The 13,538-nt window shown below is 43.7% G+C and overlaps 2 protein-coding genes across 2 annotated transcripts in view; one reads left to right on the forward strand and one right to left on the reverse strand.

Annotated features, from left to right (window-relative positions):
- The first annotated feature begins 1,248 nt into the window (after positions 1-1,248).
- Positions 1,249-8,338, forward strand: LOC311237428 (THAP domain-containing protein 5-like). The gene is made up of 5 exons (XM_084325301.1): positions 1,249-1,448; positions 1,927-2,110; positions 2,550-3,355; positions 4,409-4,595; positions 6,550-8,338. Exons 1-5 carry the CDS (start codon positions 1,375-1,377, stop codon positions 6,667-6,669), a joined length of 1,371 nt encoding a protein of 456 aa, XP_084181427.1. The 5' UTR covers positions 1,249-1,374; the 3' UTR covers positions 6,670-8,338.
- A 4,378-nt stretch (positions 8,339-12,716) lies between these two features.
- The window catches only part of LOC311224321 (gastric inhibitory polypeptide receptor-like), a gene marked incomplete at its 3' end in the record, with an annotated part of 56,835 nt that continues 56,013 nt past the window's right edge, over positions 12,717-13,538 (reverse strand). Inside the window, 1 exon segment of the mRNA XM_084309265.1 lies at positions 12,717-13,022. Coding sequence (XP_084165391.1) covers positions 12,717-13,022 — 306 coding nt within the window.

The following is a 13,538-nucleotide window of genomic DNA, read 5'->3' on the forward strand; positions in this document are numbered from 1 at the left end:
TTGCCTGCATGTTGTGGTGTGGATTAAAACTTTGCCGCCTGCCTAAAGCTTCCCTGTTTGCTCGGAACCACGTCCAGAAGAGCTTTCCTTCGACTACACTACTGCCACACACATTTCAAACAACTTTATCCAAAAATCCAAACTTTCCCTTTAAATGTGCAGTTAGCCATTAGTGTGTTTAGCAGGTTCACTCGTTTAACTGATAACATTTATTTTGCACTGCTTCCCAATGAGGAAGGTACTGCTGCTCTCCATGTCATTAATGTTTATATCACTGTGCCACTCACCTGGCAGCTCCTGCACAATCTACTCCTCTCCCAACTAGCTTTGCTGTCGAGGCAAACACTGGTGGCACTCCCGTCTCAATAATACAGTATGTTTGTTTACCAGTGACTAGCCCATGTGTGGATTCCTTCAATACACAGACGTCCAGAACCTAATCCTCTCGAAACGCACAGCTGCAGTATCCAATGGCCCTCAACTTTTTAGATAAGAATACACTTATGTGTATGTATATATACTGTATCATTTAAAGATTCTGTGTACATGTTTGGAAAAAAAAGTTATTGAATAAAAAATCCAGTCCGGTGATTTTAGAAACGAGTTGTCTTTATTTCATGAGCCAATACTTTCATCGTTGTATATACTCATTGGTACTCACTGGATGACGCATCGCGTTGGAACTCATGTACAACTTCCGTGTGAACGTTTGTGACCCATTCATTTATCTAGCTCGGTGTCTTTACCAATTCACTGGAGCAGCCTCAGACTTTATACCCTATGAGCTATAACATAACAGATTTGACACTGGGATTTTTTTTTATTTAGTTTTTGTTTTAATAGTTTGAGTGTAGCCTACGTATCGATTCAGAAAGCGTGATTTTTAAACGTAGCCTATGTGTGCGAAGACGCTCTCTGATTGTCTAGCCGCGTACAGCAAAGACCCTCTCTGATTGGTTTAGCGCCGAAGGGTCTCTTCCGCCTAACCTTAACCCTAACTCTAAGCATAACCCACTTCCAAAGAGGGCCAAAGCATAACCACTTTGAAGCAGAGAATATAATTGTACAAGGCGGAAGAGACCCTTCGGCGCTAAACCAATCAGAGAGGGTCTTCGCTGTACGCGACTAGCCAATCAGAGAGCGTCTTCGCACACATAGGCTACGGAAAGAAATCACGCATAAAGAAACGACGCATTTGTTTAGCGTCACACGACAACACCTGCTGCTCGTCGCGCCACGTTGATAACACGCGTCACCTCACCATGACGACCTCACCTTGGTAGATAGCTGCAAACAGTGCACGTTATGTTATAACGGCTGCCAGCGACAACAACACTAGCTAGAGTAGAGACACAAAGACAAGGTTTCACTGAGATGCCGAAATATTGTACCGCACGCAGCTGTAAGAATGAGTCTGAAAACCCAAGTGACAGAAAAAGCTTCTACAAGTAAGTTAAGCATGGATATATAACATTAGCCAACGTGTTTACCGTTTTCCCACCCACGTGCGTTACCGTAGCGAAGAAGACTTTCATAATACATTAATGTCTTCTAATATCCCCGTAAGCCACGATTTACTTTAGTGTGAGTAGGATAGTTGTATTTATGATGGATTGGTTTGATCGTTAACGTTACCATGATAACCATGTCGGTTATTGTTGACATTCCCTGGTGCAAGCTTGCTTGACCTTTTGAGCCAATGTCCTCGGCTGTTGCTACTGTAGGCTAAAGTACACGTTAACATAACGCGACTGTCCTGGGTGTTGAGTCGTCTACTGAATCAAAGCACTATTTGTATTGCTATATTCATTTAAACTACTTGTGTGTAGGCAGTGGCACTCTTGCTATTTTTTTGGCTATGTGATTAAATTATATGGCTCGAAACACCATTATTGATTGGTATTATGTGTGTGGTTTTCTTCATAGATTCCCTCTACAAGACCCTGCCAGATTACAGCAGTGGTTGAAGAACATGGGCCGTGAAGACTGGATTCCCTCCAGACACCAGTACATTTGCCATGAACACTTTACAGCATCTTGCTTCAAGCTGCGTTGGGGGATCAGATACCTTGAGACTGATGCTGTGCCCACAGTCTTCAATGTGCTCGAGGTAAAACAAATCAAAATGAACAAAGAAATTAAAATGTGGCTATTTAACATGGAGCATCTAATGCAATCAAATATCAAGTGCACTTGTTTAAATTTTTTGTTTTGGTCTGTTGTGTGTGTGTGTTTGGTGTTTAGTAACTTCTTATACTGTGGGTTTCTCCAGACCTCTCTTGGCAGAGCCTGAGCTGTGGCCAGCAATAGCAACCCCTCCCCTATCCCTACTCAACTCCAACCCACACATTTAGACCAAAACATTTAAACAAAGTGCAATACCAAGTGCGGCTTTTTTGCCTCAAGGTCACTGTATTAAACATACTAGTTTTAACAATACTTTTTTACAGAAAGTGATTTTTGAAAGCCTCTATGTTGTCCCGCACATCTTAACAAAATTGCATCGTTGAGCATATTTGTCATTTGAAAATTACTTGTTTTCTTTTTAGAAACGCAAAATAATGTATAGCAGTGAGAAGAAATCTAAGCGATTTTGCTACAACAGTAATCTAAGGATCGCCATGGCAAACGACGAGACGTCAGTGACCGACGCGGCAGAACTGGACAGCAGCATCAACACCGTGCAGCTTTACCAAATCACCGTGGACCCGTCCCATTCCGCAGAGGCGCTGCTGGTAGAAACGAGCGACGCGGGGAACTCCGTAGATTTCCTCCAGACCACAGCAGCTCTGCCGGTGTCGGATGATGGACTCGGCACCGGGGCCAACTTCCCTCTGACGTTATTTCAGACCGTGGAGAATCTAAGCAGGTTTGATGGCGAGGAGAACACGGAGGTGCTGCTGGTGACGGAATGCCTGCCAGGCGAAGGACAAGGGATGGTGAACGGCATCACCGCCGCCCTATTGAGTCGAGGGCTGGTGGTGAGCGACTCCACGCTGGGCACCGTGGAGGAGGGGCAGACCTCTCTGCTTGTTCAAGGTCTATCCTCGGAAGTAGAAGAGCTCTCCACCGACCACGGGGCTCCCGTCATCGCCTACTTTGAGACAATACCCAACGTCGTACCTATCGGAGTCTCCGCGCCGATCGTCTCCCCGGACATGGTGTTGTCCTCTGCCCTCGGCTCCAAGCCCATTGTGTCCACTGTCCCCATAGTCTCCAAACACATGCCACCCACCTCCCCCGCCTCGCTGGTCCTCACCATGGAAAGACTGGAAAGCGAGATGGCAGAGGGAGACAGGACCAGTTCAGAGGAGGACAGCTCAGAGCAGCAGGAGAGTCAACTGGAGGAACATTGGTAAGTTGTATTCAAGATCTGCCCGGTATGTTGGTGAATGCATTCCTCCAGTGCATTTCTGCCCCTTTCAATTCAACTGTACAACAACTAATCGTGTGTTGAAACTTTAGACAAACTTGTTGACAGAGAGCCAATGCAATACATTACATTTAGTCATTTAGCTGACTATTTTATCCAAAGCCACTTACAAGTTTTGTACGACAACAAGTCAACAGGAAGGGTGCAACTCTTACAGCTGAGTAGCAATGTCCATGCATAGTAGTAAAGACATATTGGTATAGTAGGAAGAGTGCATGATAGAAGACGGTAAGACTGTTCATTTATTTCAGATATTGAATCTCAATAGAGGCGAAGTCCCTCCCCTTCCCCCGGATTTTTTTTGTGTGTCTCTACCGGCGTACAAATTTTTTTCCGAAATAGGTTAGTGGATGGGGAGACACTTTGTGTTAAAATAAAAATAATAATAAAAGTGAATACAGTGAATACTGCCCAGCTCCAACTCGCAGCGTTCACTCTGAGATGTTAGTCCTGTATGTAATCTACTAGGGATGGGTACCGAATCCGGTACTTTTAAGGGTACCGATTCACGTGAGATCCAACGGTGCCACATTTCGGTAATGGGAAAAAAAAGTATCTTCCCGCAAAACTAAACCTATGAAGTGTCCCGCACGTTCACGTCAACGTTCAAACAGTCGCACAATACACGCTTACCTAGGATTTGACTTGATTCAACAACAACAAAGCAGTCGGGGCAATGGCAAGCCGAAAACGGTCGCAAGTGTGTGGTTACACTTTACAAAGCTAGATGCAGACAACGCTTGCTGCAATATTATATATATATATATATATTACGTTCTAAATAATGATAATAAGTTACTTGAAGTTTGGACTAATTTTCTTTTTACAACTGAGGTAGATTACATTTTTAGACACTAAAGTACAGAAAAAAGGGTACCGTCGGGTATCGGTTAAAATGTGACCGGTTTACGGTACCCAACCCTAATGTAATCCCACTGGTGTGTCATCACGCTGCATCTCCTCTACCACCCACAGCTACCACAAGAACAGCCTGAGTAAGGAGCAGCTGGAGGCCATCGTGTCCGAGCTGCAGAAGAAGGTGAAGGTGCTGCAGCAGAGACACCGTAGACACCTGGAGAAACTGCTGGGTCTGGAGAACACGGTCAGCCAGCTGAGGCAGAATAACCTGCTCAACGAGGAGCGTCTGCAGCTGCTTGAGAGGGTGAGAAGGATTACCAACACAATCATCGTAAAAAGGACTGCTTTCAGCCTCCGTCACTATTATTTGGGTTGTTATAGTCTTAGTCAATTAAATCTTAAAAAATTTATAGATAACATTCAGCCACTAGATGTTGCATGCACCAGCATGTCATTTATCCAATCGGGTGCATTCCACATTTACATTTATGCTCGATATTGCCTTTTTTACCGATACCGATATTGTCCAACTCTTAATTTCCGATACCGATATCAACCGATACCGATATATGCAGGGTTTCCCCCCCCAAAAAACGGAATAATTTCAGGTAATTAACATTACAGATATCTCTTGTTGTGGAATTAACACAACATTATGCATACTTTGACAATAAATAAAATCAGAATTTGTTCTTACTTGCTTGCCTGGGTAAATAAAGGTTATAGAAATGTAAACAAAATATATATTTTTTTGAAAACCGATACAGATATTTTCCGATATCACATTTTAATGCCAATATCGGCCGATAATATCGGACATCCCTAACATTTAGTCATTTAGCTGACGCGTTTATCCAAAGCGACTTACACGTTTTGTACAACAAGACAGCAGGAATGGTACACCGTTATCAGCTGAGTAAAGGCCTCTACATGCTACAGCAACTTCAAAGCAACTTCAACACAACATCAGCGCGATTTCAGCGCGGTTGTTTTAGAGGGTCTTGTAGACTGTGTTGCGAGGATGCTGCGTACATGTCTCTAAAATCTAACCTAAACAACCGTTGCGTTGATATTGCGTAGCAGTGATTGGTTGGTTAGCGAATGGGGGCGGGCCTGTCATAGAATAATATTGGTCTCGCAGAGAATACCATCCGCCATTGTTGTAGCCAGCCAGCGTTGATGCTAAATAATTAGCGTCACATAGCTGGCCTTTTTCTGAAAACCCAAGCACATATTGTTCCATAGCATACGCCTTCAGTTGATCATGACAAATCCTCTCTTACCTTGACGATTAAAAAGCCTCCATAATTTAGTAAATAAAGCTGTAGCCAGCCAGCTAGCATTGGTGCTATACAAAATGCTATCCACATTAGCTACATAGCTAACCAACTAAATACAATGGTATCCTGAGGTAACTTTAACGTTAAATACAACGTTTGCTAGTCGAAATGACTGGACACACACAGGGACAAGTTAAACATCAATCAATAAATTTATTCCAATAGGTAGTTTGAGCTGCATGTGAGCCGAGGTCCTCTCCATTGGAAATGGAAACTAATGATGTTACGGTAACGTTAGCTCGAAAAGCACAGAAAGTTAAGCTGCTAGCAACAGACACTATAACACTTCCGGTCGGGGGATTTCAAAATAAAAGAGCGACGTCTAAAATCACCGGAAATACGTTTATTTTGTACATTATCTAACGTTAACACGAACCTAAACTAACTTTAGTTAAACTAACTTTGCGCGTCGATGTTGCAGAAGCATAAAGGCAGAGTGTCTAAAACACCGTTGCTTTGTCGATGTTGTGTTGCAGTTGCTTTGAAGTTTCTGTAGCATGCAGAGGCCTTAACAATGTTCATCAAAGTGTTGAGTACTACAGTGTAGGTTAGTATATGACAGTAAGGTTAGTTAGGGTTAGAGTTAGTATGGAGAAATGGGAAGTAGGGAAGGGGATACATGTAAACGACGACATTCATTTTGGACCTGCACATTTTTTTTATTATTATAATCAAAAATATTCCGCACCTTTCTAAAAGGTCTGTGTATATATATATCGATTATTTATTTCAATGATTACTCTACATAAAACTTTTATCTATAGCACCTTTTAATATTTCATGTGGATTCACTTTCCTGATGAGCACATCCCTGGCAACACAATCAAACGTGCTTTAGTCTTTTGTAAGCACTGGATTTGAAGTGGTCTCACGTGAAACTAATGAATTGACACACTCCTCTCTGTCCCCTCTCACCAGGCATACATACAGACTAGTGCAGTTGTGACGGAGGCAGGCGAGACGGTGGCCATCATCTACGAAGACGACAACGCAGCCTACCTGTACACCACCCTGAATGACGGGGAGGAAGAAGCATGATGACGGAGACTCCACCACTCGCCTATAGATCTTCTTCAGTCGAAGTTACTTATCTCCAACCCCGCCCCCTTTTCTTGATCCTCCAATCATAAGTGTTGCTTCCCTTCGGTCAAACAACATTTGTCAGGAATTCGATCCTCCAATCACGGATCAAGAAAAGAGGGGTTGGGGTTGCTTCATTCATTAAGGCAACCTACTTGCGTTCAGCGTCCCACGTGACCACGCCTAGCGCGGCGACGCGGTAGAGCAGAGCGGCAGCGGCGTGCAGGTTGCCGCGGCATTATGCATACGCAATCCCCCCTGTTTTAACATCGACGGTTAGCTCCACTCGTTCCTCAGCTTGCTGTGGAACCTGCAGTCCAGTTGGTGACAAGTTCGAATCACTTCAATTTATTTTTTATCTTTTTTACATTTAATTAATTTATCGCCTCTCTATATAAACGTTGCCGGTTAAGTTTAGGCATTCTTTCGGAGTTGGTTAAGGTTAGAGTTTGTCTTAGAGCATGGCAATAGAATGCCTGTCTTTCTTTCGCCGGTTAAGTTTAGGCATTCTTTCGGAGTTTGTTAAGGTTAGGGTTAAGTTTAGGCATTCTCTCGGAGTTGGTTAAGGTTAGGGTTAAGTTTAGGCATTCTTTCGGAGTTTGTTAAGGTTAGAGTTTGTCGCAGAGCATGGCAATAGAATGCCTGTCTTTCTTTCGCCGGAGCAGCAGCCTATTTCCGCTCTGCCGCTCTCTCGCTCTGCCGCGGTCACATGGGCGTCATGGCCAATCAGAGAAACGCTGAACGCAAGTAGGTTACCTTAAGTGTTCACGCGGTGGGGTTAGGTCAATTCTTCACGTTTATTTGCCGTCTGCTGTTTTATTAGCAAACATTGGGCCCATTTAGAAGGTTTATGTTGATAGAAAAGATCACTAGTATAGATCAAACTAGTTATAAAATGTGTCTGGGGCGTGTGTCTTGTTAATCTCTTTTAAAAATGTGTCTACCATGGTGTGACATGGTAAAGTTGAATACCGTAATTCCTCTAATAGTAACCGGGTCTCAAATACAAGCCGGGTCTCTATTAATGGCCGGGTGCGCTCTTGAGCTAAGCAATTATAAGCCGGCCTCCTAATACAAGCCGGGTTACTAATATACTGAGCTGCATACTGAGCTAGTTACTTGATTTCACTTTGAAAACGTTGAAATGACCAGTGACCACCTGTAATTGCACTGTTTACTATTTCATACAGTACTTGGTTTCAATAAATGAACCCAGTACATTTTACTGGGTTCAAACTGACACAAAATGTTGATTTATTCATTATGATCCGTTTGAAAATTTGAAATATAGGCCTCCCTCTTATACAGGCCTCCTCCTAATACAAGCCTGGTACCCGCTACAGTTGAAACAAATACAAGCCGGGGTTACTATTAGAGGAATTACGGTAGTTCTTTTATACCTTTTTCACCCACAGCCCCTGTTCCCCCACCACTTTAGTTCTACAAACGTTTTTGTGTTTCTTACATAGTAATGTACATATCAAAGTAAATTATATGTTTAGGCATTTTATCTGCAGCTCAAGTCATTACATAACCTCCATGAGGAAGATGTCGAAAATTCTACCTTGGATGAAGTACATCCAAAAGAGGGTTGTGGATGAATCACTAATAAATGCAGCATTGCTTTTATACAGTATTGGAATTCAATAGAAATAAAATACCTTTTCTGTACCTTACTGTAGTGCATATTAAAGACCAGTGTCATGCAATGTGTCACAGTTGTTAAATACATCGTCAGTCACCAGATCAATAGTTGCAGGTTCATTTTTTTGTCCAGCCTAGTCTCTTTTAGATACTGTGTATAGCCTAGTCTCTCTTTTAGACACTGTCCAGCCTAGTCTCTCTACTCCAGTTTAATCACCTACATTGTATATTGCTGTTGCACTTTACCATTGGATTTTCACTCTGGTTAGATTCCAACTTCTTTTCGTTGTGCTGTATAATGACAATATATTTGAATCTAATCTTAATAATAAATATAGCTGATGTGTCTGAATGACCACGTTTTAGAAAATGACACCAGAGATCTGGTTATATATTTATAGGGAAATTATTGATGGACTGAAGAAAAAAAGACTTGACCCTGACACGTCTATTCGAATACCAACCGGTTCATGCTTCCGCGTTCGCGTTTTGTGAATCTGATTGGCCACTGCCGTTTCTGGTGCGATCTGATTGGCCACGGACGTTTCTGGTCATGTGACATGTGCGCCCAATCACGTGACACGCCCATTTCCGCCTCGACCAGCAGCAAACTACCTAACGCCTAGTTTATCACTGGTTAAGCTTAGGCCACTCTTTCGAAGTTGGTTAAGGTTAGAGTTTGGAATCAGGGCTGGCGTTCTATCGCCCTGCTCTAAGACAAACTCTAACCTTAACCAACTTCGAAAGAGTGCCTAAGCTTAACCGGCGAAAGAACTTGCCGTCACACGATTGTTGCGACTAGAAACATCAGTGGCCAATCAGAGCGCGAACGCGGAAGCACGAACCGGTTGGTATTCGAATATAGGCGACCCTGACTGCCAGTTAGTTGCCAGGCAACGCTATACCATTGTGTTGAATAGAAAGGACTGGTGTTCTGGTGGAGCCCTGTGGTGAAGGAGGACACAGCGTTGTTAGGACAGTGTGTTTGGTCTCCTCTTGCAGTGCTCTTTCTCTCCACTAGATGTTGTTCAACTATCACGTTTACTGATGGGGCAGCTCTGTGTGGGTTTGTGAGGCGTGATTGTTTTCCGTAGCCTCTGTTTGCGAAGACGCTCTGATTGGCTAGGCCGCGTACAGCGAAGAAGAAAAGACCCTCTTTGACTGGTTTAGCTCCGAAGGGTCTCTTCCGCCTTGTACATATATTCTCTGCTTCGAAGTGGTTATGCTTAGGCATTCTTTCGAAGTGGTTATGCTTAGGCATTCTTTCGAAGTGGTTATGCTTAGGCATTCTTTCGAAGTGGTTATGCTTATGTAACGGAGGTACCGCAGTCTATCCACAGTCACGAGGGACAGTATGTGAAGTGGCTGTGGACGTTAAGCGGTACTGCAAAGTAAACTCACTCCCCAGAGGCATCCAGACCCAGTAGCAAGAAGTGAATTCACCTCTTGGTACAGTGGTCTGCGATGTCGCCTGCGGTGCGGGAGACCGAGGTTCAACTCCCACTCAGGGCGATCCCTTAACGGGTTGAATCGAAATAAACACAACGCAGTAAGATCACACCGGCTACACTTAGGCATTCTTTCGAAGTGGTTATGTTTAGGCCCTCTTTCGACGTGGTTATGCTTAGGGTTAGGGTTAGCCAATCGGAGAGCGTCTTTTTCTTCTTCGCTGCAATCAAAGAGCGTCTTCGCTCACAGAGGCTACGAAAAGAAATTACGCGTTTGTGAGAAGAGACTTCAACTATCTGCTTCCTTTAGAGATAGTATAAACCTGTGGTTCTCAACGTGCGGTCCGGGGACCCCCAGGGGTCTTAGAGAGGGTGCCAAGGTGTGGTTTTACCCTCTGTTATCTCTCCACCTACAGTACAGACAATTATGGATTCAATCATATGTAACAACAAACATGACAAATCTTAACAAATGGGGGTCCCTGACCTATTACGTATCATATTGGTTGGTCCTTGACAGGAAGAAGTTTGAGAACCACTGGTAAACGCACCACAGTACCCTGATTCACACGTCGACCCCATCCCCACATCTTCTTCCATTTTGATCATGGGTGAATCCAGAGGTAGAAGACAAAGAAACAAACGCATGAGACGGATGTTTTTATTTTCAGAGACCAAGACTAAAGGCCGTTGTCCATTGTCGTAGCATTCCATGTTGTCCTCCATGGGACTGAGCAGGTGGACGGGGTCGGTGCGACCCGGGGGTGGGACACGAACCTTGTAAGCCCAGTACCTCCCTCGACCAGAGCAGTTTCTCCTTGTCCAGGTGGGTTACTGTGACACTCCACAGGGTGGCACCACAGAGGAGTTGACAACAGAAACGTTCTAAATAATGGGCCCAGGTTTAGTTCTTGTTGCAGTGTTTGCTGATACAACAGCTGACTGGAACTAAACTGGGGCCAAAGTTGTTCCCTTAGCAACGGAATTCTTCTGCAAAGCTATATACATCACACCGGCAATACATTATCCACCCTGACCTGTGATAGCCACGCCTCTTTTGGGAAACGGGTTGCCTGAATACTTTATTTCCGTGTCTCTGATTGGCCAGGTCATGTGACATGTACGCCCAATCGTGGGAACGCAAGTTTCTACACTGGTTAAGCTTAGGCGCTCTTTCGAAGTTGGTTAAGGTTAGAATTAGTCTTAGAGCAGGGTGAGAGAACGCCAGCCCTGATTCCAAACTCTAACCTCAACCAACTGCGAAAGAGTCGCCTAAGCTTAACCAGTGATAAACTAGGCGTTAGGTAGTTTGCAGGCTGTTAGACCCGGAAATAGGCGCCGAACTTGCCGTCCCACGTTTGGCCAATCAGAGCGCAAAACTCGAACGCGGAAACAAACATTTGTTGTCGAAAGTATAGACGCAAACGGGTTAGACAGTGTTTGCTCATAAACTACAACCTTAAGATAAAACAAACAGATATAAATCATGCTATCAAGTCCCAGAAATAGTCATTAACTCTTAGTTTTAGGTCAGCCAGAGATTCATGAGCTTAATATTAAATTCCCAGGTAGGGAAATGGGGCAATCTCTTGCAGCTGACTGGGGTAATACCATAGGGAGGACTGAAAGAGCTGGAAAATGGATAAAATCTTTTCAAAATAGTACAAATACTCAATGGTGGCAATATTATGAGAAATTGGCTTACCATCTTCTCCAGAGTCAGACAAGAAGATACCGGTTTCCTCTCTATTCACTTCAGTAGAAAGCTATCTAGCTTAGATAGCTCTAGCTAATCTAGCCTATAGCTTAAACCCCCGGGAGAGGTGTTAGGTAGCCAACACCTTGGCTAACCAGTCCTATCCGCTTCCATTCATTGTGGTAAGCTAGGCTAACATGCTGCTTCAACTGGTATTTATCTTGTCTCACTCTGGAGTAGACGGTCATTTCCCATAATGTTACTGTGTTCTTTCAACTTGATGGCACTAACTAAACAAAACTTTTCAAACCATGTAAGCATTCTGCCGATAGTTTGTATACAGGCCGAATCCATTGTCAATCAATAGGAACAAAAGTGGGCATGGACGCTAAAAAAGCCAGAGTACCCGAATTTGCCAGTCTGATGTATAGACGGTTTCACTGGGATTCTGTTGCTAGGGAACCGTTTGGACCCAAGTGTACTTCCTGTCAGCTATTGTATTGGGAAACACTGCAACAGGAAATAAACTTGGGTCCATTGGGTCCAAATAAACTTGGGTGGTCAGCCACTAGGAGGTAATTACTTCAAATATCACATACTAGCATCACTATCCTATGGTCTGAAGCAGCGGTTCTCAAACTATGGGTCGCGACCCAAAGTGGGGTCGTGGGTAGGTGATTTATTTTTATATTCTGGCAACATATTCTGGTTAAATATGCCTTGTTTTATAAATGTATTGATAACATAGTGCTGTAATTAAATGGTCTAATAAATATGCATGATCAAGTTAAAAAATGTGTGCTTTTATTTTGATATTCCTTAATTCCACATTGAAATTACGCAATACATTTAAGTGTGGGGTCGCCAAAAAAAATCCTAAATAAAATGGGGTCGTGGTATAAAAAAAGTTTGAGAACCCCTGGTCTGAAGTTAGCACTGTAAAAGGTGATCCAGACCATGAGATAATGGTCTCTTGTCGTAGAGAACAACATACAGCAGCACACCAGAGAAGCTTGTGTCTGTGCCCAAAAACTGGGCTTGGTGTTCAAGAATTCACTAGAACCTGAACCTTTTATCCATAACCCAACAACCACAGTGGTGGACGATGTATGTACATCTTCCCAGTGGGTTTGAGAAAGAGCCTTCCACTCACTGGGCGCTGGGGTTCTCGTTTGAATCCATATCACATACTGCAGAGACACGAGGTCCTATACCGTTCAGCAGCAGCTTTCAGAGTACTTATCTTTGCCTTCCTCCCCTCCTCCTCCTCCTCCTGCTCCTCCATTCCCTAGCGGTGGTCCCTCCAGCCTGTTTACCACCTGTCCCTGGGCTGAGATATAGCAGTACGTCCTGGCTCTGGGAGTGTGGTGGTGGTGTTGGTGTGGGTGAGACGGGGGAGGGTGTGTGAGGCGGGAGGGATGAGGAGGGCTGGACGAGATGTCGCGGTCACTCTCGTCCTGGTAGCGGTGTGGTGGCGGGCAGATGGGCTCGTGGTGACCATGCTGCTGCAGACTGCCACCAGCCTGCAGGAAAACACATTACAACAAACATATTTTTCATCTTGTCTTCATGTTGGAGATTGTATTAATTTAGTTAATCGGAAGCATGGTATGTGTAGCATGCTATACATTAATTGTTTAACATGCTCTTAGTTAATTTGACACACATTCAATCTCCTACCATGATGATAGATGGCAAATATAATAGTTGCATTAGTGATTGTTCCCCCTAAGCTTATAGAAAATAGAAAATGTCATTTGAAATATGACACGTTTCTCATACAAATACATGTATTTAACACAGAGATGGGAAGAGTGAGTACTTGGCCATTTGGATCAGATGACCTTCTACAATGTGTAGGGGTAATTGACTGTTCCCATGTGTATATCGCCGCCTAAAGGCTCTTGCCATAAGCCTCTCTATTTGGCCATGCGATGACTGATCCCCCCATCACTCTTTCCACTAAGTGGCAGCAATGTGTTCAGTTTTTCAACCAACGTTAAATCTCCAATGAAGAAGAAGAAGCAGTATTATATTCC

Source organism: Notolepis coatsorum (assembly GCF_963971535.1).
Source record: "Notolepis coatsorum genome assembly, chromosome: 1".
Lineage (NCBI taxonomy): Eukaryota > Metazoa > Chordata > Actinopteri > Aulopiformes > Paralepididae > Notolepis > Notolepis coatsorum.